The sequence below is a fragment of the Chaetodon auriga genome, chromosome 4, assembly GCF_051107435.1.
Source record: "Chaetodon auriga isolate fChaAug3 chromosome 4, fChaAug3.hap1, whole genome shotgun sequence".
Classification (NCBI taxonomy): Eukaryota; Metazoa; Chordata; class Actinopteri; order Chaetodontiformes; family Chaetodontidae; genus Chaetodon; species Chaetodon auriga.
The window spans coordinates 10517600-10545531 of record NC_135077.1 but is presented as its reverse complement, the minus strand read 5'-3'; the positions used below and the strand labels follow the sequence as shown (position 1 = coordinate 10545531).

At 44.0% G+C, this 27932-nt stretch overlaps 2 protein-coding genes across 12 annotated transcripts in view; one reads left to right on the top strand and one right to left on the bottom strand.

Moving 5' to 3' along the window:
* The window catches only part of rbm47 (RNA binding motif protein 47), a 32409-nt gene extending 27532 nt beyond the window's left edge, over positions 1–4877 (bottom strand). For 5 of the 11 annotated variants that reach the window (XM_076728900.1, XM_076728903.1, XM_076728901.1 and 2 more), the window contains exon 1: positions 2976–3339. The gene's annotated coding sequence lies outside the window, so the exon portion shown is untranslated. Of the gene's footprint in view, positions 1–2975; positions 3340–3791; positions 3931–4166; positions 4190–4744 lie in introns of those variants that run through there. The other 6 variants (XM_076728892.1, XM_076728895.1, XM_076728893.1 and 3 more) reach the window with 6 other exon arrangements.
* Positions 68–27932, top strand: LOC143319721 (putative methyltransferase NSUN7). Its single transcript, XM_076728891.1, has 13 exons — positions 68–176; positions 12823–12969; positions 13520–13702; positions 15179–15237; positions 16358–16485; positions 16653–16805; positions 17498–17681; positions 18374–18587; positions 18707–18850; positions 20275–20376; positions 20512–20629; positions 23062–23182; positions 26976–27932. The coding sequence occupies exons 1-13, from the start codon at positions 146–148 to the stop codon at positions 27900–27902; spliced, it is 2511 nt and encodes an 836-aa protein (XP_076585006.1). The 5' UTR covers positions 68–145; the 3' UTR covers positions 27903–27932.

Below are 27932 nucleotides of genomic sequence, written 5' to 3'. Positions count from 1 at the left end.
AAATGTAAAGGATGACGAAACATCACAAACATTTTTTCTTTTCTTTTTAACAGTTGTGGAGGTCTTGTGGGAAATCTCGTCCATTGGCGGCAAAGGAGGAGATGGCGCTACAGAGTCAGCAGAGGGCGGAAGTCGCAGTGGTTGGATGGGTCAAAAAAACTCCACATTCCAAAAAGGTAGACCGCTGTCAGTCTCTTTTAGCTAAGACCCCAACATCGTTCCCTAACATGTGTGAAACATCATACACAAACGACTGAATCAGTTGCCACTGACTCCCTCAACAACATCTGACTCATGTGACCGTTGGAGAGCACCAGCGACAGGTGTAGCAGACCTTCATCGCCACATGGTTAACATTGTGAAACGGTCGCGGTTTGCAAATGGTTTAGGCACCAAAGCTACTCGGTTAAGTTCAGGAAAAGATCAAGAATGTTACTGTCACAGATGTTACGTCATTTAAGTATGTCACATAAGTTCAAATCAGACAGTGTTGACTGACAATGTCACACGGGACGCAAACAGGTTATTCTTCACGTCACGTGACTCCCTCCTTTGCTCCCGTCATGATTACAATGACCACTAGAGGCCGCCTCACAATAAATGTAAAATCAACACATTTGACAGCACATTGTCACAATTTCATCCTACTGCTCATCTCCAAGCCTTATTTTTCATCTTTGCTGCCTGACTTCCCGACACCGTGCAGTCCACAGTATCTGCTGGCCCTTTTAGTGCTCTGTTTGCCTCTCCTTGCCTCACCTGTTCTCTACCTGTACATGCTAACCTGATTGTTACCAGCTTCAACTTCCCTCTCGTCTCGCTGCCGTTCAGTGTTTGGCGTAGAGGAGAGCTAAAGGGGAGGTGGAGAGGAGGGGGTGGAGGGGAAGAATGTGGCCATTGTGCTTTCCAGGTATGTGTGTTTGTGACAAACAGAAAGAGAGAGGGAGAGAGGAGAGAGGGCGATCAGATCTTGTTACAGGTGTTTCATAAACAACACAATAGTGCTAACAGGTTCCCCTCTCGCTCTCTGTCAGCTGCATTAGTCTCTTTACTCTGCAGCTTTAGATTTCAGTCTCAGCGTTGCTGGATTAGGCTTATGGCTTTGTTACACACACACACACACACACACTGGTCTGAATCTGTGCTTCCCCATTATGAGCATGAGATGATGGTGTGACAGTCATGTGACACGAGCATATACTACATTTGCATGTGTTTGTGTGTATATAATTAACGCTCTTTAAGCTCTTTCTCTTTCCTATGCTGGAAGCTTGCTGAATCAAAGCTTTTAAAAAGAATACAAATCTGCTCCACCTTCATCGCGTTCAAACACAAAAAAGATTTTTTATTTTCCCTCCTGCTTCCCCCGTTTCTCCAATGTTGTCTGTCTTCCTGAAACTAGATTGGACCCAAGCATGATACCACTAAGGTCATACTGGGAAAAAAAAAAAGTGTAGATATAAATTCCTGTCTTGGATAACTGTTTGTCCCTTTTTGCGACTGGAATGTGATACAGTGGGTTGAAAGATAAGTATCATTCTGAAAAATGGTTCACCTCTTGAACCCTCTAGCACAACTAGCTGCCGACAGCCTGACAGACGTGCAGCTCTATTTGAATAGTAAGTATCACATACGAAGCATTTAACTATTATCTATTTTTGGTTTTGTTTTTGCATGAGGCAGTTTGAAGAAGCCGTGTGTCATCACTTCATCAGGTCTGACCAGCACATCAACACTCACACACCTTTCACACACCTTAAACCTCAACAAGTATTCACAGTATTCACAAGGAAGCCAGTCACCTGGTGAGACAGAGGAGACACACACACACACACACTCACTCACAGAGGAGTGTGTTACAGGTGTCCCTCTGCACCTCCCTGTTCTCCACAGGTGATTGTCAGGAAACAAAAAGTTAGTAAATAAATACATAACTTTTCTCTCACATTACAGCGTCTCCAAGCTGTCAGCATCGTTCTACATCTGCTAAAACTCAGCACTCTACAAATGATGTGCTGGTTATTATTATCCAATCATTTATTGTCTGTTCATATTCTATTTCCCTAACTTCATCTTCGCAGATTATTTAGTAAAACTGTCCACCACCATGCACACATATTCAGTCAATAATTGGACTGTTGGTATTATCTTTGCACAGCCATCCTGTGCACATCCTCGTGTACATGACAGTCCTGAGCATTCTTAATCCTCCGTCACTCTTTACCTTTGTCTGTTCAGCGTTTGTTGTCATTGCTGTTAGCTGTGTGTCTATTCCCTGGCGAGCACATTCAGGGAAATGAAACACCAGCCTCAAAATCCTTGTATGTGTGCGCATACTTGGCCAGTAAAGCTGACTGCGATTCTGATTTGATAGATTTGGAAAAACTTTGGCGCGTCCATTTTCTGTTTGTTTTGTTTTGTTCTTTTGTGAAAAATCACTGATTCATCATCTTCAAAACATCAGCAGTCTACACTTGAAGCAACGACACGTGCGCTCACACACGTTTACTTTCACACAACGAAGTCTCCTTTGCACAACAGGACACCCAAGGCTAACTGGCGCCCTGCTCAACCAGTTTCTGAAACACACACATACATGCACACAAACACACACGTACACACACTCACAACTCAACAAGACAGCAACTGATCACACACACACATCCCCACACAAATAAACATCGAGTCCCTGTCCCATAACCTTGTAGTGAAGGTTATAGCAGTCAGCTGGGTCAGTGTGAACACTGGACCAGCTGAAGAAATGTCCTTCCAGATACCCACTGTGTGTGTGTGTGTGTGTGTGTGTGTGTGTGTGTGTGTGTGTGTGTGTGTGTGTGTGTGTGTGCGCACTCTCATAGTCCTCCAGGTGAGAAAACACACCATGTCCCTTAACTACAGCCTTACAGCAGAACTGTGCAGATCAAAATGAGACAGAAAGGACAGAAAGAGAGACACATGACGAGTTCCCGGCCAACCTGTAGGATGATGGGACGCGCGGTCACTGTGTCGCTGTAGCTTCTTCTACCACCGTTCAAAAGCAACCATCCAGCTCGTCACTTTCTCATCTTCCCTTCCTCTTCCTCTCCACCTTTGCGCCGTCTGTCAGGTTCTCTCCGGCCTCTCGGTCGCTGTCAAGGCGCCTCCTGTCTTCAATGACAGGTCCCGCAAAGCACAATCAGAGGAGAGCACACACACGAACACACGCGCACACACACATTGAGAGAGAGAGAGAGAGAGAGAGAGAGAGAGAGGACAAGTCAGAGTTTCTCTTCTCCTTTTTGTGTTTTTTTGGATTCTGACTCAGATCCTCTCTGTTTGTCCTCTCCTCTGCTCCAGTCACGACAGCGCTTGTAGACGCAACAGCAGGAGACAAGAGACGGGAGAGAGAGAGAGAGAGAGAGAGAGAGAGAGAGAGAGAGAGAGAGAGAGAGAGAGAGGGAGGGAGGGAGGGAGGGAGCGCACAAGGTCTCCAAGTGGAGGAGAGAGGAGAGAGAGGGAGCGCTGAAGGTGGCGGAGATGAAGGAAGGAGCTGGACGGAGGGAGGGAGAGATGGAGGGAGGAATGGCAGTGGTAATTAGTGAGTCTGTACCTGACTCTCACTGACATAAGCCCCACATTCCTCAGAAGAGAGGAGGGTGAGAGAGGTGAGGGAGGGGAGGAGGAAAGAAAGGGGGAAAAAAAAGTTCTGAACACACCAACACGCTCATGATCCCGGAGAATACCTTCAACATCCAAAAACAACCCCCCATCCCCTCCCACCACCACCAAAAAAAAAAAAAAAACTTCCTTACACACGCACATCATAGCAGCGTCGCTCAAGTCAAGGCTGCGTGATGTTGGGCAGCCGGATATCCTTCACCTAAGCGCACCAAATACTTCCCCGAAAGTTTTCTCTCTTTCTGTCCGACTGTCTCTCTCTCCCTCTCTCGATCTGTGTATGGTGTACACACACTGCCTGCTCGTGAAACTCACCAAACCAGAATCTGACTGCCCGGGTCCCCTGCGCGCCTCCCTCTCCTCCCCTCCCTCCTATCATTCCGGATGGGAAATGCTATCCTACTGCGGCTCCGGCCAATCTGCGTGTGTGTGTGTGTGTGTGTGTGTGTGTGTGTGTGTGTGTGTGTGTGTGTGTGTGTGTGTGTGTATGTATGTGCAAACAGCCAGACCTGAATCATTTCAGCCACAGTAGCATTCCTCTGAAGGAGTTTCCTGCACACCTAGTTGAAAACCCCTCACATCCACCACATGCTTATTACTGATGAGCGCGCGCGCAGGCCGACCTTTTTGGCTCATTCACAAAGACACACACGCCTGATGTCACGATGACACGCTGTCTTTATGTTTTAGCGTTCACTCCCTTGACGTAAGCAGATCCCGCTGTAATGACAACTTCCAGTAATAACAGTAACAGGCGCTGCTGTGTTTAGCTGTCAGCATGAGGATGAACGCGGGCAAATGTGAAACTTCAAATGTCGAGTTTCTCACCTTTGTTAGAGAAGCTCCTGCTCTCAACCTGAACTGAAAGCAAAACAGTGGAAGTACAGACAGTGCACATACTGGTTCAACTGCTGCTCCTTATTCTCATATCCTAAGCCTTCACGTTTATTCCCTCTCCACCCTCTCTTTATTCTCCTTCATTTTTACCTGTTAGATCATGTAGAGGAGTTTCAACACTCCAGACCTCCTCCTCTCATTCAGCATTGTGCGTGCGTGTGTGTGTGTGCGCGCGTTCCTGTGTGCCTACCTGAGTTCCTTGCACTTCCTTCTTCCTGGTCTCAGGTGCGTGGGGAGTGCAATGCCTTTGTGACAACTAGCCGTAGACAGAGATGACTGTATGACTGTATGAACCGTAACATCCGTGGTCAACCAACTGCCAGACTGAGGACAGAAGAGAGAAGTGAGGAAGCTTGATCTCTGTTTAGAGTAACAACACACACTCACACACACACTCGCACACATGCATACATTCAGATAAAGTCCACGCACACACACACACACACACACACACACACACACACACACACACACACACAGTAGGGAACTTTCGAGTGTGTGTGTGTGTGTGTGTGTGTGTGTGTGTGTGTGTAGGAAACTGAGATTGAGTCAGACGTGCTCACACAGAGAATAAGCGTTTCAACACAGCGGCTGAACTCTGGCTGGGAGGAGGAGGCCGAAGCCGTTGGACGTGTTGCTCAATACATTTCACTTTAATGCTCAGTGTTTAACAGGACTCACAGGCCTCGAGTGAAGTGTGCAAATACGGAAGCACATATGACGCTGAGTGAAGTTTTAATCATTTCACTGTGACAGGGAGGCTGTACAGCTGACCCTTAGCAATCCTTGGAAAAAAAAAAAGTCTGACAGATATCTTTTCTTACTTATCACAGGTGGAAGCAGTAAAGTGGTTTATTGGTGTTTAGTCGTCCTTTGGTTGTATAGTTACAGTGTGCAGGCAGATAAAGCCTCTTTACATGTGCAGGTCAACTTACATCCAGTGAGCTCATTTTCAACAAATCACATTATGCTCATTTTTACTGCTGACTCTTGTAAAATATATCACAGTGTTTTTCCACCTGTCTTGGTTTTCCATAATTTTCTTGCAGAGTGCAAATCCACTTGCAAAGACTTGCTTGAGTTCGGTAATCCATCGCAGTGAAGACCAGGACTTCTTTTAAGATACATTATTGTTGCGTGTTTATACAGCGCAGGCTTATGAGAATCATCTGCACAAACTGCTACCACTGACAATATAATAACTTTGACGTGAGATGAATGGAAGCACCTCACAGACGATGGCAGCCTTTGAAAAACAGCAGAGGTGGAGGAAGTACTCAGCTCCTTCATTTGAGTAAAAGTAAACTTTTTCCCTGCGAATCAAAAGTCTTTTCAACCTAGAATATGACATCGTCATCTATTGGTTGATTATATTTTGTTTTATTCATCTGAATCTGCAATCTACATGTAAAAAGCATAACATTTCCCTCCGAAATGTGGTGGAGCAGAGGTATGAAGTAGCAGAAAATGGAAATGCTAAGTACAAATACCTTAAAGTTTTACTTAAGTATAGTACTTGAGTAAATGTACTTAGTCACTTTGATTACAAGCAGTCCAAAATATGCCAGACTTTAACCTTTAACATCTGATGCAATGGTTCAAAAAAACCATTCAGCAGTAATGTAAGATGTTTGTTAGAGTATTTAGTGATTATTTTTGTGTATTTCATATCACACCATTACACTGCACAGATGTTAAAAGCATGGCTTGCATGTCGTGTTTTAGTTGATTTTGACAGCAGTTAGGAGCAAGTAGGTGTTATTGGTGTGCCATCGGTATTAAACTCACAATGAAATAGAGTCAAATGTGGATAGCATCTCTTCTTATTTTGCTATACTGTCATACTGCTTTGACTATATTTGCCTTTTAGGCTATCGTTTCTGTTGATTTTGATGATATTGTACTCATCAAAGCAGCTGCAGGGATCTGGAAACATGGCATCGTTGTTACAGCCAGATGAACTGAAGAAAAATGAGAGTGCTTGCTGATTGTAGAGGAAAACTGAATGTGTGCACAACTATTGTAAGTATGGTAGCTGATAGTTAAACCGTAAGTCCATCTGTCACCTGTGATGGTTGTTTGCAATGGACAGCTTGAGTGATAATTTTTCTGTTGGGCCAAGGTCTCAGCCATTACCTTGGTGAAAGGAATTATGAGAAATTTGTGTTCTTACCAAGAGTTAGATGAGAACATTAGTACCACTCACATAAATATGTAGATGGTTAGCTTAGCTGAGCATAAACAGTGGAAACGGGGCAACGACGAGTTTTGTTCTGTCCAAATCTGTCAATCTGTTTGGGTTAGGGTTAGTAAAAAAGTAAATGAGAGTAATTTCTAAAATGCTAAACTATTCATCTAATAGTTACAGAGATGACAAAACGAACCGCAGCAGCTGTTTCCACTGTTTCTTTATGCTGAGCCAACCATCTCCACATCTGCTGGCTGTAGCTTCATTTTTATTCAGGACATCAAAGAGTGTCATCAATCTTCTCATCTATCTTGATATAAGAGAAAGAGAGAGAATATTGAACTATGCCTTTTAAAATAACAGATTTTTTTGATCTAATCTAATAAAATAAGGCCCAATTTGTAATAAACTAGAATTATCCCTTAATTATGGCATCATGCATTTTTAGTTTACATACACACAGTGAGACTTTGAGAGCTGCACATGCAGCCTTTTCACAGGGCGTAAACAAAAGCAAACTCTTCCCACAATAAGCAGCTCAGACCCTGCCCTGGTTACTACACAAAAGACAGAGAGACCTGAGACACAGAGAGCAGAAATTCCCAGGAAAACACTCCGCCGGTTCTCCAAAACGCACCACAAAGACACACAAAGAGATGGGGGAAGTGTTATCTTTTCACCTGCAACAAGTGGGGGCAATCAAGCCATCGCACACACTGCAAGGAAAACCGAGAGAGGAGGAAAACGTGGATCATATTACTATTGTACCTGCTGGTGAACTGGGTTTATGATGTCAAATTGTATTGCGGCATGGCCTTGCTGTGGATCTTGCTGTACTTAATCCGCTGGAGTCTTTTGTTGTTTTCCTCTCTCTCGATTGGTTTCTCTGCATCTCTCTGTCATTCCCATACATAATAAAATCACTTACAGTAGCCACAACATTTCTCGTCAAGTTCTGACCTTTTACTTTACACAAAAGCAGCGTTCTCCACTTTGCCACAATAGTTAAAGCCTAGCCTCCTCTGTGTGTGTGTGTGTGTGTGTGTGTGTGTGTGTGGCAGAGAGATGTGGGTCTAATAGATTCTAATTGGGTCTTGATGAGTGAAAGAGATCAAACCAAACCTGATGAGCTCAACGAAATCTACCACAATAAATAAACTAGATGGCCAAAAGTAAGTGCACGCCCCTGTCCACACACTGGTCAGGGGTCTGTATTCCAAAGTTTAGAATTTTTGATTGACAATTTTTATTGATTTTACGGAAAGGTGTGGTACACGACAACAAGTAAACACTGCTAGAAGATGTAGGAATTCGTTCAGTTGACCCGTCCAGAATGAAATGAAAAGACAAACTGTCACATGTACAGGATGTTCTCAGCTATGCTTGAAATCCAAACAGGTGCCATTAACTATTTATGTATAGGTCCATCAAAGGTCCCAGGAGGAAGCCCCATCTTCCAAACTTCCTTTTAATCTACTGAATATAGATGCATGTGACTATCTCTACCGTCATATTTACCTTATCTTTTAAGTCATGCAATCTAGTGATTTTCCAGCACCTCAAAATAATTCTGTTAGGCACCATAATAACTGTAGAAGCATGTTTCCATTTTATTATGTTTAGTTTCTTTGATTAAACATTTGAATTAAATCATAGCCAGAATATTCTCATTAATGTACATTTCCATGTTGAAAGCTCCCACTTCCAGCTCAAATCTACCTGCAGTGTGTCTCTCTGTAGAGTCCTAATGGACAGCTGATTTTATAATGTTGTTGTTAGTTATATGGCATGCATCCTAACCACAAGGACACCCATACAAGCAACAGTTTGTTTCAACGTGAGGCCCGTAAAGAAATGTTTTCCCAGTTTGGTGTAGAAGAACTTGACTGGCCTGTACAGAGCACTGACCTCAACCCCATCCAACACCTTTAGGATGAGCTGGAACACGACTGTGAGTCAGGAGTTACTGCCCAACATCAGTTGATAAGAGCCCTGATGTCCGAATGGGAGCAGATCCCTGCAGCCAGGTTCCCAAACCTAGTGCAAATGCACCTGGATTTGGAATGAGACGTTCATCCAACACATAAGGTTGTAATGCTTGGGTGTGTTTGCATACTTTTGGCCACATAGTGCAGCCTACCAAGCCCTTTTTTTTGCAGGAGATCAACTCAAGGTCATGCAAGTAGAGAACACACACACATAATATGAAATAAAAGTGTAAATACTGAATGTGATGGACTAGCATTGGTGTGAGAGGCTGGAGGGTGTGAGTCTGTAGGTAAATTGATTAAAGAGAGAGAAGAAACTCCTTCCAGCACTGTACAGCTTCCCGTAAAGATTAGACCTTTATTGAGAAAATTCCAGATCGGCTTATGGCCGCACGACCCGCCATCTCCAACCGGGCCGATTATTGAACACACACACAAAAACACACACACACACACACCCGCACGGGGAGCAACTGGAGGCCTGTTGTGAGGCGACATTGATGACGCGTGTTGGATGGGATAATCTCTCCAGCTGTACTCTCACACCCGTGGAGAAGTGAGGCTCATTTGGCCCCAAAAAGCTCACTGAGGTTTTTCCACACAATGACAACCCCCCCCCCCCCCCCCCCCCTTCCCCTCCCCTGCCTTTTCTGGCATGTTCTTTAGGGCACCGAGCACAAGTAAACTACAAAAATCAACTTTGTGTTATCCTTCATGGTCCATTACTGCTGCTGATGTAGATGCTGAGCTCATCTCTGCTCGTGTGTGTGTGTGTGTGTGTGTGTGTGTGTGTGTGTGTGTGTGTGTGTGTGTGTGCTGGAGTTCAGTCTGCAGAGAGGCTGATATGAAGAGTCAGGTTCATGCATTCTTAATGGTCGAGTACTCAGATCAAACAGAGGCCAGAGAGTGGCTTTGAAATGGGTCACATGCTGCAGGAACAAGGCTGCACTGTATCTCTGACATGAACCTGTGAGATGTGTCCCTCTGTTGGTCTGACTCAGGCATTACAGAGCTTTGGTTTATGGCATCAGTTTAAAGCAAGGTCCCCACTGAGTTTAAATGCTTTTTTTTTTTTTTTTTTTTTTTTTTTTACAGCCACAGTAAGACAGTCACTATTTATGACTAAAAGCAACCTTTTTCCAAAAGCTAGAAAACAGCTTGAAGTCTTAACAATGACCTTCCTGGTTCATAAACAATGAGTGACAGACTTATAGCTAATTTTCACGAATAAAAGCTGAAATTTATCGATTGAAAAAACATTCAGTGTCAGAGTAGAAGCAATGGAAAGTGAAACACAGTGAGTGAATACAAATGCAAGTGAAGGTCACTGAAGACTGTTTAATATAACACTGCAGCTAACTGACGTTCAGTAAAACGAATATCAAACAACAAACACCAGACAAGATCGTGTTAATTCAAGTTTAAATGTATATTTTCAACGAGCGAACCAGTCACAACTTCGAGTGTGACTGGTTCGACTGGTTCGGCTGCTGATGCGTTCACTGACACACAGCAGTTTTCACATTAGGTTCATCGATGGTTGATGGTGGATTCAGAGAAAAGATTCGGTCAGAGGAAAAAAGAGAAACCATATAGCTCAAGAGGCCACAACTAAGGGCTGATTTAGCTAATTTGGCAGAACAGAGGGTCGTTTTCGATGAAGCAGAGGCTGAACAAACGATTTTTAGGCTTTTTCTTTCAGGCTCATCATGGAAAGAGCTCCCAGGATGTTAGGGAGCTTAGAAGGGACTGTGGTAAGGAGTTAAACGGTCTCTAACCCATCAACCCACCGGATCCCTGCGCTTTACCCAACAGAGCTGTTACAGTACATTTTATAACAGCGAAAAAGAAAACAAAAACAGCTCCAGCCGCCGACAATGTTGTGGCATGCCAGATGACATGACTTTCATAACTTTTGACAGAAGTGAAAGGTCAAGATACTCAGAGCAAGTTCTCTCATGCAGTTCTTGGCTAATGTCAGGCACTCTGTGTAGGCGGGATGTGATAACACAGTAGGAACTCTCAATCACTTTTAGTATCGTCAGCAAAGTGTGTTTGAAAAGCAGGACTCATTGTGCAGCTCCCCGTCGGTGTTTTTATGTTATATCCGATGTTTCTGCATTTCTATTACTGCTGCGTTAATGTGTAATGTTGCATTTTACTGCTGTTTGCATTTAGGTTGCACTAATTTTAACTGCTTCATATCCTGTTGGGTAGTTTTTAATATACAGCGATGCATCATATTCTATAAGATCATCATATTTTTTAAGCTTCGCTGTCCTGTGAGAACCACGTACGTTTCATGAGCTCATAAAACAGCCTGTTTTCAGCTTTAGTTGCGAGGCTCTTGCGGTGGCCAGCAGGGGGCAGTCTCAGTCTGAGCTTCCTGTCTGATGCCTCCCCCGCTGTCACTCTTAAGGAGACATGAATGAAGTTTACAACAAGTCCAACTGGTCAGACATGACACAGTGCATCACATCATGAGTAACCGCCTCTCAGAGCAGGTGATTAGTTTGATTCTCATAATTCACAAATGGATCCGTGAATCATGAGCATCCACAAATGAACCAGTCTGTCAGACTCTTTGAAAGAGGTCTTACAGTGATAACACATGATGGTAGCCTCTAAATATTAAAAAACTGTCTTATTCTGAGTGCGTTATGTATTTTACTGTATATCTGTCACAGGGAGGAAAGGCCTCCTTCATTATCATATTGTTGCCATGGTGTTTCAAACTCAGGACGTGATCCACAGCAAAACCACGCATGACAAAGAGGTGATGAGTGTATGAAGTGCTCACATTCATTGGGGCGCTTCAAGACTTTTCAGAGCAGAATATTCCAGTTTATGGTTCATAGTCAGACTCTGGATACTTGCTGAGCTGCGTTTCTTTGAGACGATGAGCTGCATTGCTCCCGTGAGGATCCTGAATGGCAAAGGTAAGACTTGCTATGCAATTTTAAACAGCCCATCATCGCCTATGCAGATTACACTAAGCCGCTGTAGCCTTTTCTCCCAGTCCTGCTCCTCTAAAGTGGACTTTCTCTTGCAGAGGACAGGAAACTGCCTCACACTCATTAAATCACAGCTGTTTGATATTCATTAATTTATTCCATTTGCACTGACATGGCCTTATTGGACACGTTGCACATTTCTGGTCAATCCCAACTTTGCGCTTAAACATTGATGAGTGCCCTAAAAGCCGATTACACTCGGTCTGTGTTTCTCTCTGTTAGTCCACTTTAATTAGAGGCTAGTGGGCCCTGCACTCTCGGATGTTAATCCTCATGTGCCAATTCTTCTTGTCAAGTTACGTGATGTCTTCGTAACACCCACATCACTGGTTCAAACTACATCCTACAGACATTCAAACTGTTATTTCATATCTCTGTGTGTGCGTGCGTGTGTGCGTGTGTGTGTGTGTGTGTGTGTGTGTGTGTGTGTGTGTGTGTGTGTGTGAGAGAGAGAGATTCCTCTGCTTCTGGGGACAAAACACAAGTCCCTATAAAGCAAATCATTAAATTTTAGGGTGAAGACTTGGGTTAGGTTCAGGGTAAGGTTAGGGTTAGGTGAGTTGCAGTCAAGTCTCCAGGAAATGAATGTAAGTCTATGTAATGTCCCTAATAGTCATGGAAACATGAGTGTGTGTGTGTGTGTGTGTGTGTGTGTGTGTGTGTGTGTGTGTGTGTTCGTGAAGCAGCTGCACAGAGATGAGTGAAGCAGGTCAGTGAGAGGTGGACCTTTGTCCAGGGTCGGACAGCAGCCCATTATTAATTCATGCTGATGTATCGGACCGGCCGCCTAATTGCATCAGGAGGGGCCCAGTTACCCACAGCGTCCTCCAGCTTCACTGTCTCGCATTCACAGGAACTGCAAGGTGGATCACATGTCAGCCCTGTCGAACGCTATGCGTCTTATTTACATTTGCACATCTCAGGTTAAACTCTGTTTACAGAAGGTTGACAAGTGTTTGGTTTTGTTGCTGAGAGCGTGGCAGACAGAGGTGAGGTCTTCATGCTGCTGTTTTTTGGTTTGTTTCATTGTTTCGTGTGGGTGTAACGTGAGCGCACGCTGTGTCCCCCTCTCTTACAGTGGGCTCCGGTGGGGATGTGAATACGAGCTCTGTGACGGGGGAGATGTTCACATCATCACATCAAGACCCAGGTCAGCTGACCAGCAAGGAGCCCCTCTCATTTCTACCTCCTCTTCCTCGTCTTCATTCCTCTTTACCTTCACCAGGTGAGATACAATTCTGAATCCTTCAATATTTTATCTCATACTGATGATATTTATTCATATACAAACGTATTCCTGGATTTTCTAGTATTGTCAGGATTCTAAAAGTGGTTGTAAACTGATGAAAAATGATGTTTGGTGATAAAAGCCGTGGCTCAGCGTTGAATGGGCAGAGGCTTTTAATGTGAAAAGACAGACAAGGCTCTCAAATACACCTGTGTGGCCTCAGGTTGCAGTCACCTATAGATCAGCTGTATGCACTAGTTGAAGCCAAAAGACAACAAAACAACAAACCAGCATCTAAACCTCTCTTTGAACTATCACTGTGAACAGTTCATTGTAACTTATACATTTTCCTCCCTGGTGTTTTTCTACATTCATCATCTTTTTCCTCCTCCTCCTCCTCCTCCTCTCCACCTTTGACATTGCTTCCCTCCTTCCATTTCCTTTCATTATCTTGTGTTTCCTCTCCAATTCTTTCTCCTCCTTCCCTTTTGCCCATCAATACTCCACCTCCTCCTCCTTCTCTTCCCCTCGCTCCTTCTTCCTGCAGTCTCCCCTCCATCAGATCAGGCCTACCTGCAAGCAGCAGCCATTTTCCAGCAGCTGCGATCAGAGAAGAGAGTCACACAACAGCGTCTGCATTACGGGAAGAAGACAGACTCACAGCAACCAGAGAGCGGAGACAAAACCACACAGAGGCAGGCCTTCAAGCTCGCCTTCAACACACTCAAATGTATGAAGTTGCTCGTATTGTTTTCAGCAATAACGGAAAACCAGCCTCATCTGGGTTTGAGATTTAAGTCGTCCCACAGACCCTGCTGGGAGAGGGCCGGCTGATGGTTAAACATAAAGTCAGGGAGAAATTAATTTGATCTACTCGACTGCTACCTCTGCAGACCTTACCCACCTCCTACGGGGAGGCCTTATCTCGATAATGCATGGCAGTGGAGCCGCAGCACGTGTCGACTCCAATATTCACTTTTGAAGAGCAACTTCGGCTGCAGACTGTAGATTAAATAGCATATAGTCATACATTTCATTTCTTCATGAGGCAGCAAATTATTTCAGCTGGAGTTACAGCAGATGTCTGTATTGGGGGTGATAAGAGGGTGCATGCCATGGACACACACACACACACACACACACACACACGTACACATACACACAAAGGCACGGTAAGCACACACAACTTTACATAAAGTATTTGATTGCACATGCAGGGGGTGGCTGGTCTCTAGCTATGCAGATTGTTTTGATATGATGTTATTTGGCCAGGTTTGGAGATGCGCATCTCTGAGATGTTTTCCGGCCTCCTCAGCACGGTGGATTTGAAGGGACCTGTAGGTCTGTGTGGCTGAAGGCAGTGAAAAATGACATTTAAAGCGGCACTTATGAATATTTTCATTTTAACAATAGGTGAAATACACAAAGGAGTCACTTGTAGTGATGAACCCACAGGAAATGATCACCCACCTCTGCAGTTAGCCTCAGTTTTATGGAGCATTTTGACGTCTTTTAGCTAATTGTTTTGGTTTTATGACATTTACTGTTTTCGCTCACTCTAACTGCATCCATCAACTTCGTTTCCAGCAGCAGGCAGGTGCTTTCGGGGAAAAAAAACCCCTCTAATAAACTCATTGCTCACTTCTATCCTGGCAGTAAATGGTTTATAGACAAGGTGAGAGGCTAGCTGGAGGATATATGGAGCCGTTTTGCAGCTGAAGAGCCAGATATTTTTCTCAGGAGTTGGAGGAGACAAAAACAAAGCAAACAGTAAATAATAATACGATTATGTTGATGCATGACTGCAGGATGTGCGAACAGGCAACCGCTTGCTAACAGGTTCACTTTACTTTATGCTGCTGATCACTCTGAATAAGCAAGAGTTCATTGTTGACAGGTTTTCATCCCTACTTAAGAAATATTACGTTTGAAAACTGCTCAAGAAAAGGTCTATGGATTACCTGCAATAACAAACACTTTTTTTTTTTAAGAGATGGTGCTATCACAGTTTTTAATGCCTTTTTTCATTACATGAACCACAAAACAAAATGGCACATACATTGATTGATTGAAGCAGAAATCTCAGAGGCGAATATCTCCAAATGTGGGCAAATTGAAGTTTGAAAACAAGTTTTAGCTTACATGAATCCCAACTGATATTTTCTATTTTTGTCTCTGTCCATTAACAACAATAATTTTCACCTAGACCAAGATTTACTGGAGGACATCATTACTGACAGCTGCTTCCACACGTCCCAGCACATTGTGAGTCCCACCAGATTTGACATGAGTGGTCACAATCCAAAAACTGATTAAAAACACTTCAGCACTCACTCACTGACTGTTAAAATGCCCGGGAGTTATCTGTCTTCAAATAAAGTAGCTGTGCTCTCGCTGTCATATGAATGTGCTCCATCAGAATATGGTAAAATGGTGGTGAGGGAGAGAGGGATGCAGTTAAAGGCCATTTGTATTCAGATCTGTGCGCAGTCGGGGTGGTTATAGGTGGCAAATGATGCATACAGGATAGAGGCAGACGCGCTCTCCAACTGGGAGACTGTAAATGGCACCATAAAACACTGTGCAATGACACACACATGGACAAAGAGACACACCTGTGTGCATGTGTGTGTGTGTGTGTGTGTAAATGATGGCTGTATTGATGGATGAGTGAGAGTTGGCTGGCAGGTCATTAGTCTGCCAGTGTGACAATGAAAGCTGCCACACAGCTCTTTGTAATTCCACACACTTTTTTTTTTACAACAACATACATATTCTACCTCCTACGCACACACATACACACCCCGAGAAAAGGAGTGGAGAGAAAGGATAAGGATGTGTGCGTGGCCATCAAGTGAAGGAATCTCATGTTTAGTTTTCCTGAAGGCAGTAATAGTCGGTATTTTTTATATTGGATGACATGACAACATGTAATGTGACAGGAGTCGCATGTAGTGACAAACAGGCAAATTAGCACCAAACGGCTGAAAAACACAGTTAGCGGAGCATTTAGCAGCAAATGAGACTAACACTCATCAGGTGACCGGAGACACAACGCCGAGTGAACAATAGTGTTGCTGGTGGATGTGGAAATAAGCAGCTGTTTGTTAACAAGTTCATATCAGTTTAAAAGGTGATAATATGCCAGTGTTGTTTTGACAGCTTGTTTCTGCTGCTCCCATGTGGCCAAAAATAGTAATGCAAGTTTAAGATGAAAGGTGTGGTGACAATATCGCTGAAGATCAGTGCAACAGACCTTTTTCAAATCGCAGGGAAACTGCTCATGTGACACTGTGACACATTCACATGTCTGCTGTGGAAAAAGGCCTACTCTTATTATGATATTATCTATATCGTCAATGATGACGATGCTGATGTTTTCCAGTCCAGCGACTTGTTGCCGTTGGCCATGGTGATGCTGTTTGACTTCCAGGACCGAAGGTTTTTATTGCGTGAACGTCCATCAAAGGAGTCTCTGCAGGAGGTCAGGGACCTGGAGAGCAGTCTGCAGAGGTGTGTGTGTGTGTGTGTGTGTGTGTGTGTGTGGAGGGGGGTATAGATGCTTGTTAACATCACTATTGAACAGTTTAAGTCTTAAGCAAGGAGATGTGAGAATAGGATATGAAGGTCTTGCTGTCATATGTTGTGTGTGTGTGTGTGTTAATGTGTATTCACTCCAGGTGTAAGACCAAGCTGGCAGCCTCTCTAGCTCGCTGCAGAGTGAAACAGAATCTGCAGAGTGTCTCCTGCTTTCTGCCTGATCCTGTCAGGACCAAACAGCACAGAGCAAAACGTCTGCCACTTTACGCGTGGGTCAATACCCTGAGGAGCAGGTACCCACAAACACACCCAGAACGAGGGCCACAGAGGCATTTGTTCACATATTTATTCCCCTTTTATTTTCTATTTGCTTCTAATTTCAGAGAGGTACAAATATTGTCACTATTCTGGTGCCACACTAGCTGCCAGTCAAAGCCTTGTTGTGCCATTAAGTGCCTGCATTTAAGAGCATATGGAGCTTATTAAATAATCTGACTTTTCTGCATTCAGTGGCTCCCCTCTGTTCTTCTTTGTGGCCCCCTCCAGACTCCACACACAGCCTGTCTGGGTATAAACCAGCATGATTATCTGGTATATGTCATACACCACAGAGCGCATGATGTCAGTGTAAAGAGAAGTGTTAAGCTCTTTAGAAAATGACTGCCACACTGTGAGTTTAAAGTGACAGGCTCGGTGTGGGGGGCACTGCAGCGCGAGGTTAATAGTCAGTGAAGTTCACCGAGGCGTATCTGAGACAGGAAGGCTCAGCGCTCTTCCAATTTGAGCATAAGGAGTGCTCCTGTGGTTGTTGATATAACACTAAATGCTGCGCCGCTGCTCACCAGACAGCCCTGCAGTAAACGCTCCATGGTTTGGCCACTGATGCGTTTGAGTCACAATATTTGTTGGAAATATTCTCAGTGCTCTTTGTGCGACTACAATGATGTTTCTGCTTCAAAGAAAATATCTCCCCTCTGCTCTGCAGCGTTGAGGAAGTGTGTGAGGCGTTACGAGGGGCTGGTTTGTGTGAAGTGCAGAACATGACGGACCTCCAGGAGTCAACATTCTGCAGAGACCCTCTCTGTCCTGACACACTGGTCTTCTCCCAGCAGCTTCATGCTCTGCTCCAGCACAGCAGCCTCACAGTTTCACATGCACTTAACACACAGGTGCGTATGAATTTGTGTGTAGTGAGGTGAGTAATTGAGCTTAATATAGGCAAAACTCACGCTCTCCTCTGTCAGGAGCATGCTAGATGATTTTAAAGGACTGCTTTGTGAGTACTCCAAATGAAGTAACAGTACTCCTACTTTGCTGAAATCTGCTTGAGTAAAAACAAAAAGTAACCAGACTAGACTGGAAAAAAATAGAAATTAAACAATGAAGTGCACCAACAGCATAAATCAAGATACTCTTTGGTGGCCAACGTTAGTCACTGATGGAGTATCAGGAACATTTGTTTTTTATATGTCCACTTCATTAATGTACACCTCTTGATTTAGATAAATAAAGGCAATTAATTTTCTGGCTTTAATGAATAGAAAAAAAAAGTTCCCAAACTGCTGACTGAGAGCTGCCCAATTAGAAAAACAGGAGGATATGTAGTTAATTACTCCTTAGACACATGAATACAGCTTCACTTCACTGCTGTGAAACTGATTAAGTTCTGTTATTTCCAACAGGTCTTTTCCTTTGTGATGTGAAATTTAAAGTTGCGTAAAGTTGTTGTTTTTGTGTAAACTTGTGTTTCCTTGATTGGAAACACAGCAGTCTATAAAGCTGGAGGGAATAGTTTATTCAAGAAAAACGAGAAAATCCTCCATGCATGCATGAGTAACGTGCGTGCACCTGTGTATTGCAGGACAGGAGTGTGTGTGTGGCAGTGAGCGTGCTACGCCCCCTGCTGTTTGAAAACGGTGACGTCCTGATGGTTGGCTCTTTCTCTGCTGTCACTGTGGCGCACGTGGCCGTCGTGGCCGCGGCACGCTCTGGCCGAGTGTTGGTGTGTGGTTCTGATCACACACCTTTACAGACAGCAGAGATACAGGAAGTACTCACACAGATGGACATCAAGAGTGAGTGATAAATGACTGTCGGGAGAACTTTTACACAAGCATACAAGTGTACTGAACACGTATTTCCTTTTCAATCTACATGCACTCCCACTGTGCATACGCGTGACTGTCCAACGTAGATGTGCGAGTCCTGCCGGAAGCATTCTGTGGTCTGGATGAGTCGGACGCCACCGTCCAGCGTTTAAAGGTCATCATAGTGCTGCCTCAGTGTTCGTCCTCCGCCCTCAATGACCCTGTGCCCACCATCCACAGTGAACATGGAGGTACGTCAGCGATGGAAGTAATAGATGTTCCTACATACAGCCTAACGAAGTTTAAGCCTTAAATGGTGTGACAGGCATGATCAGCATACCTCATGAGCAGTGGGTCGGCGCTTTGTGAAACCGCGTGTTTGCCTGTAAGTGTTTCCAACAAGCAACTGGACTTGCTTGTTGCTCTGGAGGATGTTTCATCCAAAAGGGCTTCTTGAGTGCTGACTGACTGGTGGGAAGTCCCAGGCATTTATCCACTTGCAGGATCGTAGCTCAGCCCAGCTATCATGTGAGTCGTTAGGGTCAAATGAGTCATGGTGTTGATGGGTCAGTGGGTGTTGATGGGTGAGAACGGCCTGACCATCATTAGACTGTGAACGGCTGTTAAGCTGTCTGGGGAGAGATCTCAGCCACTGCGTTGTAAGTGGCTGATAAGTGATGTCTTAGACCACCTCCTCTGTTCAGTGACAGTCTTTCCAGTTTGACATGGACGGCTTCTTTCACTCCTCTTTCAAACCATCGAGCTTCCCTGGCCAAAATATGTGCATTATCATCCTTAAATGAGTGTCCTTTGTCCTTGAGATGTAGGTGGACTGCTGACTTGACGTGTGTTGTGCCATGCACTTTTGAGGCGGTTGTTTTGTTTCCCTTAAGTGCAAGTTTGTGTATTCCTCACTGCATTGCATTGCACTGCACTGCATACACTACATTTCTCTGCCCATGCCTGGGTGTTTTGTCCGTAGGGTGGACGAGCGGGGACCACAGGGATGTGGTGTTAAAAATCCTCCTAAGTTTGAGTTAAGCGTGAGGCACCTACTTCACATAAAACTGAGTACACTATAATAACGTGTGTGCTTTTATGAATTTTGCATTAGAATAATATGAATTGTGAGTAATTACCTCAAGAACACCTGCAGAGTTTGCAGATTTTTGGAAAGGACAAAACGCTGAAAAGACAGTTTGTACCGTGGTCATGTATGGAAGATTTAAAATGCCTAAATTAAAACAAATCCAACAATGAAATAAAATGTAATACAAAACACACACATATACTGAGCCATAATTAAATTTGTGATTGACTGTCTGCAGCTGGAGGGGATGAATTATGCTGTAGGAAGCTATGCACACAGACAGAGGGGTCGTCTTGGCACAATTGTCGGTTATTAGCCACCTTCCTTTCCTCCTCCGCCTTGTAAGCTAACTCAAGCTAACTAACACTAATTAGCTGTCAACACATGGAGAAGATTCCTCTAAAGGCTGGAGTTTCGACCTGGGCAATTAAAGAAGGTGGACAGAGGAAGTAGGTAGGAGATGTGAGAGTAAGCGCTGCAAAAATAATTTAATAGAAAATAAACTATTCTCTTACTATTGATGGTAGAATGAAGAGGTTGTTAATTTTCCCGAATATGGTGAAACAAGTTTCATTCTGCTGACAGACTGGGATCTCCTGCCACACTTGTCTCACGGTCCTGTATCCCAGAGCAAAATACACACAATGGCCACCCAGCAGGGACGACTGCTAGCACACGCTCTCTCCTGTGAGTACATACTGAAAGACTGTCTGCATTGCATTCTTACTGTATTTCCTCTGTGCAGACTTTTGACAAGATGCCAGCACTGTAAGAACAGAATGGAGGATTATTCTTTGAATTCTCCTTTTCTCTGTCTGTCAGTCCCAAAGGTTCAGACTGTGGTCTACTGCACACGCTCGGTGTATCCTGAGGAAAACGAACAGCTGGTGAAAAGAGTGTTAGAGAAAACACACACTCACCCTAAACTGCTGCCTTTCAGGTAAACACACACCTGCACTCTCTTTGTCTATTCAGTGTTTATTTAAGCAATCAGACTTTTCATTACCTGTCCACAGGCTCATATCACAAATGTAATGCGAAGACTGAAATCAGGTATGTACTGATTCTACTAGAGGCCATACATGAACCAGTAAGGCTTTTTTCAGGTCACTGAAGGTGCATTTAGAGGAAAACAGGAATTTGAAGGCCTTTAGACCCAGTCTTCCCTTCCTGATGCAACCAGCTGGCGAAACAGAGCGATGGGCGATTGGCAGCTCACAGAGAAGCTCATCTGCTTTAATGTTGGCATCAGTTGGACATTTGCTTTGAAGATGAATAATTGTGCTCTCGCTGTCACCGAGATTCTGTCAGATTATTGTATTCATGCTCATTCATCAGTGATTGCTTTCACTGAGATCAAACAAAATGTCAACTCATGAAACCAAACTGCACGGCTTTAATCTAAGTTTAATACATTTTATTTTGTCTACGGCCATGCTCTGGCTCTGTGAGGCTGTGCTTGCACACGCTAACATTAGCATGCCAGCATACTCACAATGGCAATGCTAACATGCTGATGTTAAGCACGTATGATTTAGCACATTCACCATCGAAGACTGGTGTGTTAGCATGCTAGTATTTGCTAATTAGCACTAAAACACAAAGTATAGCTGCGGCTGAGGAAAAAAAGCAAATTTTGGACCAATTAAAAATTTGACCTGATGATGGCGTTAGATGAATTCAGTGAAATAAAGCACCATCAATCAAATCATCAATCACAGCACCCGTCCAGCAGTTCCTGAAATATGCCACTAAACGCTAACAAAGTGATCCTCCTGGTGGTGCTAGAGGATCACCAAAACTCAGCGGGATTCATCCTCTGTGTGTAATGAATGTCAGGACAAAATGTCATAGCAATCCATCTGATTGATCCAAACTGATCTGTACGTAAAGACAACAGCCGAATTAGTTTCCAGTCATAAGATGCTGCACAACATCATCCACTGTGCGCCATGCAGTACAGCTAACATAAAATCTTAATGATGGCTTTCTTCTTTGTGTGCTGGTCTCAGTTTGGGATTTTGTTTGAGGCGGAAACTTAAGTCCTTTTATTGTTTGCATGAGAAATGATTGCATCCATCCAGTAGGTAAATGAGCTGCTTTCAGACACTCCTCATACAGTGGCGTAATAAGACAAAATTAGAAGAAATAAGGTGAAAGTTACAGATTAGGCATAAAGTATGTGAGCTAAATTCACACTGTCATAAACACTTAGCTCAGCTCAACAGCTGCTGGTGTAACATCTGCATGTGTATCAAACTGCAGAACCCAATTAAAGTGAGAAGTGAGCTTCATGTCTGAGACTTTCAGCCTGCAGGACAGACTGTAAGAGAGAGTAAATAACGGCTGCCCAGTGCTAATATGACAGCGTATCTCATGTCTCCAGATGTACAATATGTACGTACAGCTGTGTGTGTGTGTGTGTGTGTGTGTGTTTGAGTGTGTATGAGAATGAATGTGTGTGTGTGTGGGACAGAGAGAGGTTGCAGTCCCCATGCTGCTGGCAGTATATAAAGGATCAGCTGTGGCTGCTGTGGGGACAGTAGTTAATCCTACAGTCGGGGTGAATAGGGCGGAGAAAATTTCAGAGTCTGTTTCACGCCTGCTGCTCCCCACGACTCATTTTGTACCATCCATCCTCTTAAAGAAACCCAAATGTTATTCGATTTGGTCACACAGGCTATTTTAGTAACTTACCAATGTGCAATGAGACGGTCAACAGCTGTTTCTTCTCTGTGTTTACATGTTCATTGAAAACACAGATATACTGAGCAATAGCACCAGGCTGCCGGAAGTGGCATTCGTTCACCCCAGCGAGCTGCACAACAGCAGCTAAAACCACGCACATGCCAATCTTCTAAACTGCCACCAAACGGCATTCCTTCTACTGTATAAAAAGGGTTGCATTGTCACAACTTAAAGCATAAAAGGGAGGCAATGTCTTCATCCTTAAATCAAAGATCAGGGGACGAAGAATGGGACAGGAAGCAATGAAACAAACACGCTATATGTCTTTAAACACAGTAAACTGTGACAGTAAAGCAAAATTATACAAAAAAGTCAAGTAAAAACTGTTGTGGATTTTTCAAGAACTGTGCATCAGTTTATGTGCCAAAGCTGCAGAAGTTCACTAACCTGCCTGAAAGCACTCAAAAGGAAAATCTTAAAGGTGCCACATGCAGCCGAGTTTTAAAACAAAGTCCTGCATTTGGCTGTCAAAGTTACTCATGGTAGCTTAGTATAACTTCCTGAAGCTGCCTATACTTCCAGCTGTTTCCAGTAATATTTCACTGAATCAATGTGGCAATGATGAATTCATCCTAAAATAGCATTTTTAACCACATTTCACCTGCTGCTGTGCTGCTCTCTCAGGGTGAACGGTCCCATTTTCCCCGATGACTCCCAGTCAGGAGACGCAACGGACTCCAAGTTCTTCAGACTCCAAACATCTCAGCTCACCAACGGCTGCTTCATTGCTCGACTGTCCCGACAGGTGAGGGGGAGGAGGTGGAGGCTGAGAGGAAAAAAGGAACAGAACTGTGGAGGGCAAGGTTGTGTTTGGAGATGGAGGGGGAACAGAGGTTTAGTGGTGTGTGTGTATGTCTGTGTGTGTGTGTATGTGTGTGAGCGCTTTGGGTGATTGCTTTGCCACGAGACCTTCCAGTAGTGCTGAGGCTGCACTCTTTTACTGTCTGTCTGCTGGGAGGTCGGTCGGCTCTGCTTGTCTGCACACACGCGCACACACATGCACGCACGCACACACACGCACACACACACACACACACACACACACACAGAGTCACTCCCTGAAACACTGCAGCATTATTCCAACACTCCATAAAAAAGAGACAATGGAGAGTTTTCCCTTATCTGAACCGAGGGTCTGAGGACAGAGGGTGTCGTGTGCTGTGCCGATTCTAAAGCCCCTCGAGACAAATAGTAATTTGTGATTCAGGGCTACATAAACAAAAATCACTTGTGCTGACAAGTTAAAGATGAAATAGGCATACGCCCAAGCCACTGAAACATTTCAGGACTTCACAGAGATGAATGGATAATTCTCTGTATCGTTCTTCCAGCCCTCCCTCCACCCTTCCAGTCTTGTTGCATCACCTCATTGCTCCATCTTTTTTTGCCAACATCCTCTTTCTTCCCTCTCACTACACTCATAAAAGAGAAGAAAAATACAACAGAAGGAAATGAGATGCTGCTCCTTTGATCCCCTGCAGCTTGAAAAAATGGTGCAGGGAGGGGACTGAGCCTCTGTGTGTGCGTGTATCAATACACTCACACACGGAGGGTGGGGGGGTGGGGGGTGGGGGGGGCAGACTTCGCTCACCTGTCCAGTGGCAGTGCGGAAATCTAGAATCTAATGTTCATCACATCTAATTAGATCGACATTCACCCTGACAGTGAGTGCAATCACACCAGAGCTGCGGCTGCAGATTCGGTCACACTGACAGTTGTGAGGTGGTTAACCGCTGCTCAGATGAATGACTCCACAGCAGTCAAACTGCGCTAGAGGACGATTTAAAGGGATCTGAAATAGACACATGGCAGCACAGAGAGACAGAGACAGAGGGAGAGAGGGGATAAGGCAACAGGAAGTCTCCTTGAAAATCTCTCTTTTAGAAATCAAAGGCAGACACAAGAAAACAGACAGTTTCATGAGGAACAGATGGAAGCTGTGTGTCCAGAAACCTGAAAAATCTTGTCTGTAAAGCACACATCAAACATATCTGACAGGCAGACATCGTTAATACCTCTTTCTGGCACATCATATTTTTCCTCATTTTATCACAAACTGTATCTTCAGGAGCATAGTTTCAACTTGGAGTTGTACAAATGACTCAAATAAATAAAATTAGATAAGATTAAGATCTGTACTGTTCATGTCAACATGCTCACAATGACAAACATGCTTTTGCTTATAACATTAATTATGTCTATCATCTCAGTATAGTGTGTTAACATGCTAATATTTTCTTATTAGCCATAAAAGCAAGGCATAGCTGAGGCTGATGGGGATGTGAGTAGTTTTGCAGGTTTTTGGTCATATTTGGATTTTGACCTGATGATGGCGCTAGAGGAAAAGTTCAGGCATCACCAACATGGCTATAATTCATCCTGTGGAGACCATAAATGTCTGTAGGAGATTTCCCGACAGTCTATCTAACAGTTTCGTTTCACTAAAAATGCAAATGTGACTGATGGACTAGAGGAAAAGTCAGTAGGATTCATTATCTAAAATTTCATGGCAATTCATATTTCCATGTGTCCAGACACCACAGAAAAAAAAAACTAAAATATTTAATCTGTTAAACATGTCTGACAGGCTGCCATCATTCACGCCTCTATCTAGTAAAATGTAGTCTTCTTCATTTTATTACAAACTCACAGTTTGGCAGCGTAATTAAAATTTTGAGGCTTATAAATGACTCAAAGCATATAATGCTGTCAAGGCAAGAAAAATGAAAAACAATGTAAAGGCAGATTAAACTCTCACTTGAGAGCGAATAAAAAATGCTGCAGTGTTTTGAGCAGTCTGCTGAACATCATTCAAGTTTCATTAGAGAAGAGATTGAGACAGGCAGACAGAGACAGACAGAGAGCGGAGCTGCGAAGAGAAAGACGTACAGCACATTTAAAGGGAGATCTCCTCGGTTTAAACTTCGCTGCAGATGAAGACGGTGTTTCATCCTCGTGGCACACAGACGTGCTTTAGTGTTAAAGACTCTGCTGGCTGCATCTTGATTCAGTCCTGAATCTGTTCTTAACACTCATCTCCCTGTAAAACATATATTAGGAGCGCTCTCCGCTCTTCTTTTATGCTGTATTTGCAGCAAATCTCTGGGTGGCCTGTCGCTGATTAGGTCCACCACTTTGGTCCTGACTGAACTATTGAGGTACTTGGTTAAATATATGGCCAAGGGTGTTTCACCTTGTTAGTCACAGCCAACAATTGCCTTTGTTTGCTGCATGACTCTTTGGGGATGTTTAGTTGAGACACCATGATAGTAAAGACTCAGATGTATCAACAACTATTAATAATAATAAGAAGAAACATACGAGAAACACAGCTCAACATGCTTTACAAAAATAAGAAAAGTCAGAATGAATATAAAAATATGGATAGAAAATCAATGTACAATAAGATGGAGAATAAAAGCTACTTGATGATAATAGTAGTAGAATAAGATGAAGAGAAAGATGAAGAGAATGCATCACATAAGATGGAAAATGAAACCTACTGAATAAGAGTAATAAAATTAAGTTAAAAATAGACTACGTTGAATGCATGAAGTCAAGTAAAATAGATTTTAAAAGAAGTGCAGCAGTGCAGAAGCATTTGATAAAGTTTCAGGCCTGCACCAGGAAGTCATGGACAGTTAAACATTACAGTGAAGAGATAAATTTTTAGCTTTCTTTTCAAAATGTCTGGCGAGCTGCTCCCCTGATGTCTGTAGGTAGTGTGTTTCAGAGCTTGCTGGGAACCTCCAATACACCAACAGCGGATGATCGCAGTGTTCTTAAAGGCAAATAGTGAACAAAGGAGTTAGCGATGTTGCTTGGTTTCCATTAAAGACTTTGTATACAACAAGGAGGACTTTAAAATCAATGCCGATGTTACAGTAAGCCACTGCAGAGGAATCCCCTGACCTTTTTCTTGTTTTGCCACCATGACATTGACATTTGTTACTTTTCTTGAAATGTCTTAATAACTATTGGATGGATTACCATGAAATTTGGTGTAGACATTCGTGTTCCCCTCAGGTTGAAATGTAATCACTTTGGTTCCCTTCACGGTCATTTAGCGCCATCAGCAATCATTTCAATGTGAGTGACTAAATGCCTGTAAAATGACTGGCATTCTCATCAGACTTGGCTTTGCTTTGTGTTTAGTATTACTTTGCAGCATGCTAACACGCTAAATTAAGATGGTGAACATGGTAAACATTACACCTGCTGAACATCAGCACATTAGCATTGTGAGCGCACTGGCATGCTGACATTAGCATTCAGCACCACTGAAACAGCTATCGTGTTGCCTTTCAAATTATATCCCACACTCTGCTCTGTTGGGATTTAAAAGCCATCAACCCCCCTGCGATCTCTCTTCTTCTCCTCCTCCTCCTCCTCCGCAGGTTCACTTTATAGCTGTGGCTCGTTTCTACAGCGTCGTGTTTCGTTGTATAGATCTCCTTGATGCTATATTACCCCAGAGGCCTGTAGTTTAAATGTGCTGTATCCTCACATCAAATCATAAACTGCCCTTGCTTTTTCAGGCGGATCCCACAAAGGTAGAAACAGTCCAGGATGTGCTGGCAAGGGCAGCGGCGAAGGGCCTCCTGGGTGGAATAATTCCCGAACAATCAAAAGCTGGTAAAAAAGGGAGAAGCAGGAAGAACGGCGTGGGTTCAGCCAGCAGCAAAACTTCATCCCCCTCCAGCCAAGACAGGCAGACAGGACGGGAGCTGGTGACTGAAGATCCAGACGCACCTTCAGAACGTGAAGAGAAGAAAGGTGCATGCAGTGAGGAGGAAAAGGAGGACGACAGGGAGGAAGAGAAGGGAGGAAAGAAGAGGAGGGGGCCCAAAGGGGGTAAGCGAAAGGTCAAGCGACGACAAAAACCCGCCAACAAGACTGTCTCAAAGCATCGCCCTAAAAATCCCAAGAAGAAGTCAACGAAGAGAAACGTCAACCAATCACATCACAGGAGGCGTCTGACAAAAAGCAAACCGAGGAGAATACCTCGCCTCACGCTGACGCTGATATCCTCCGCAACACCCTCCAACCACTTGTCTCCCATCACAGCCCTCGCACACAAGCTGAGTGACAGTCCAACGACTAAACCACAGCAGACGGTCTGTTCCCCTGCCCGCCCGGCTCCACCGCCACCACGTGCAGGATCCAAGCAGGTGCAGAGACAAAACCCAGAGCCCGAACGAGCAGAGAAAACACTGAGGGATGCAGTTAAAGCAGAGAGCCCGTTTAAGGCCAGAGGAAGGCTGCTCAGACCGAAGGCAGAGCTGGAGGCGCAGGAGACGTCGAAGCCTGCAGATTTTGTCCTGCCACCCATTTCCTTCCCATCCCCCAGCTCTCTGAGCAGCAGGAGCAGCAGCTCTCTCTCTCAGCGTCCGTCCCAGGCCTCCAACTCTCAGCTCCCCCGAATGTCTGTATCCTCCTCCTCAGTCTCTCTGCCTGGATTGTAGACAGGTGGGAATCGGGGCTCTCAGATGAAA

Bases quoted from the DNA above. Each gene is read 5' to 3' on its own strand.
- LOC143319721 (XM_076728891.1), top strand. From the start codon at position 146: ATGGGTCAAAAAAACTCCACATTCCAAAAAG. The intron at 15,238-16,357 runs GTGAGTCCCACC...GATGTTTTCCAG, and splicing joins TCCACACGTCCCAGCACATT to TCCAGCGACTTGTTGCCGTT. The intron at 17,682-18,373 runs GTGCGTATGAAT...TGTGTATTGCAG, and splicing joins CACATGCACTTAACACACAG to GACAGGAGTGTGTGTGTGGC.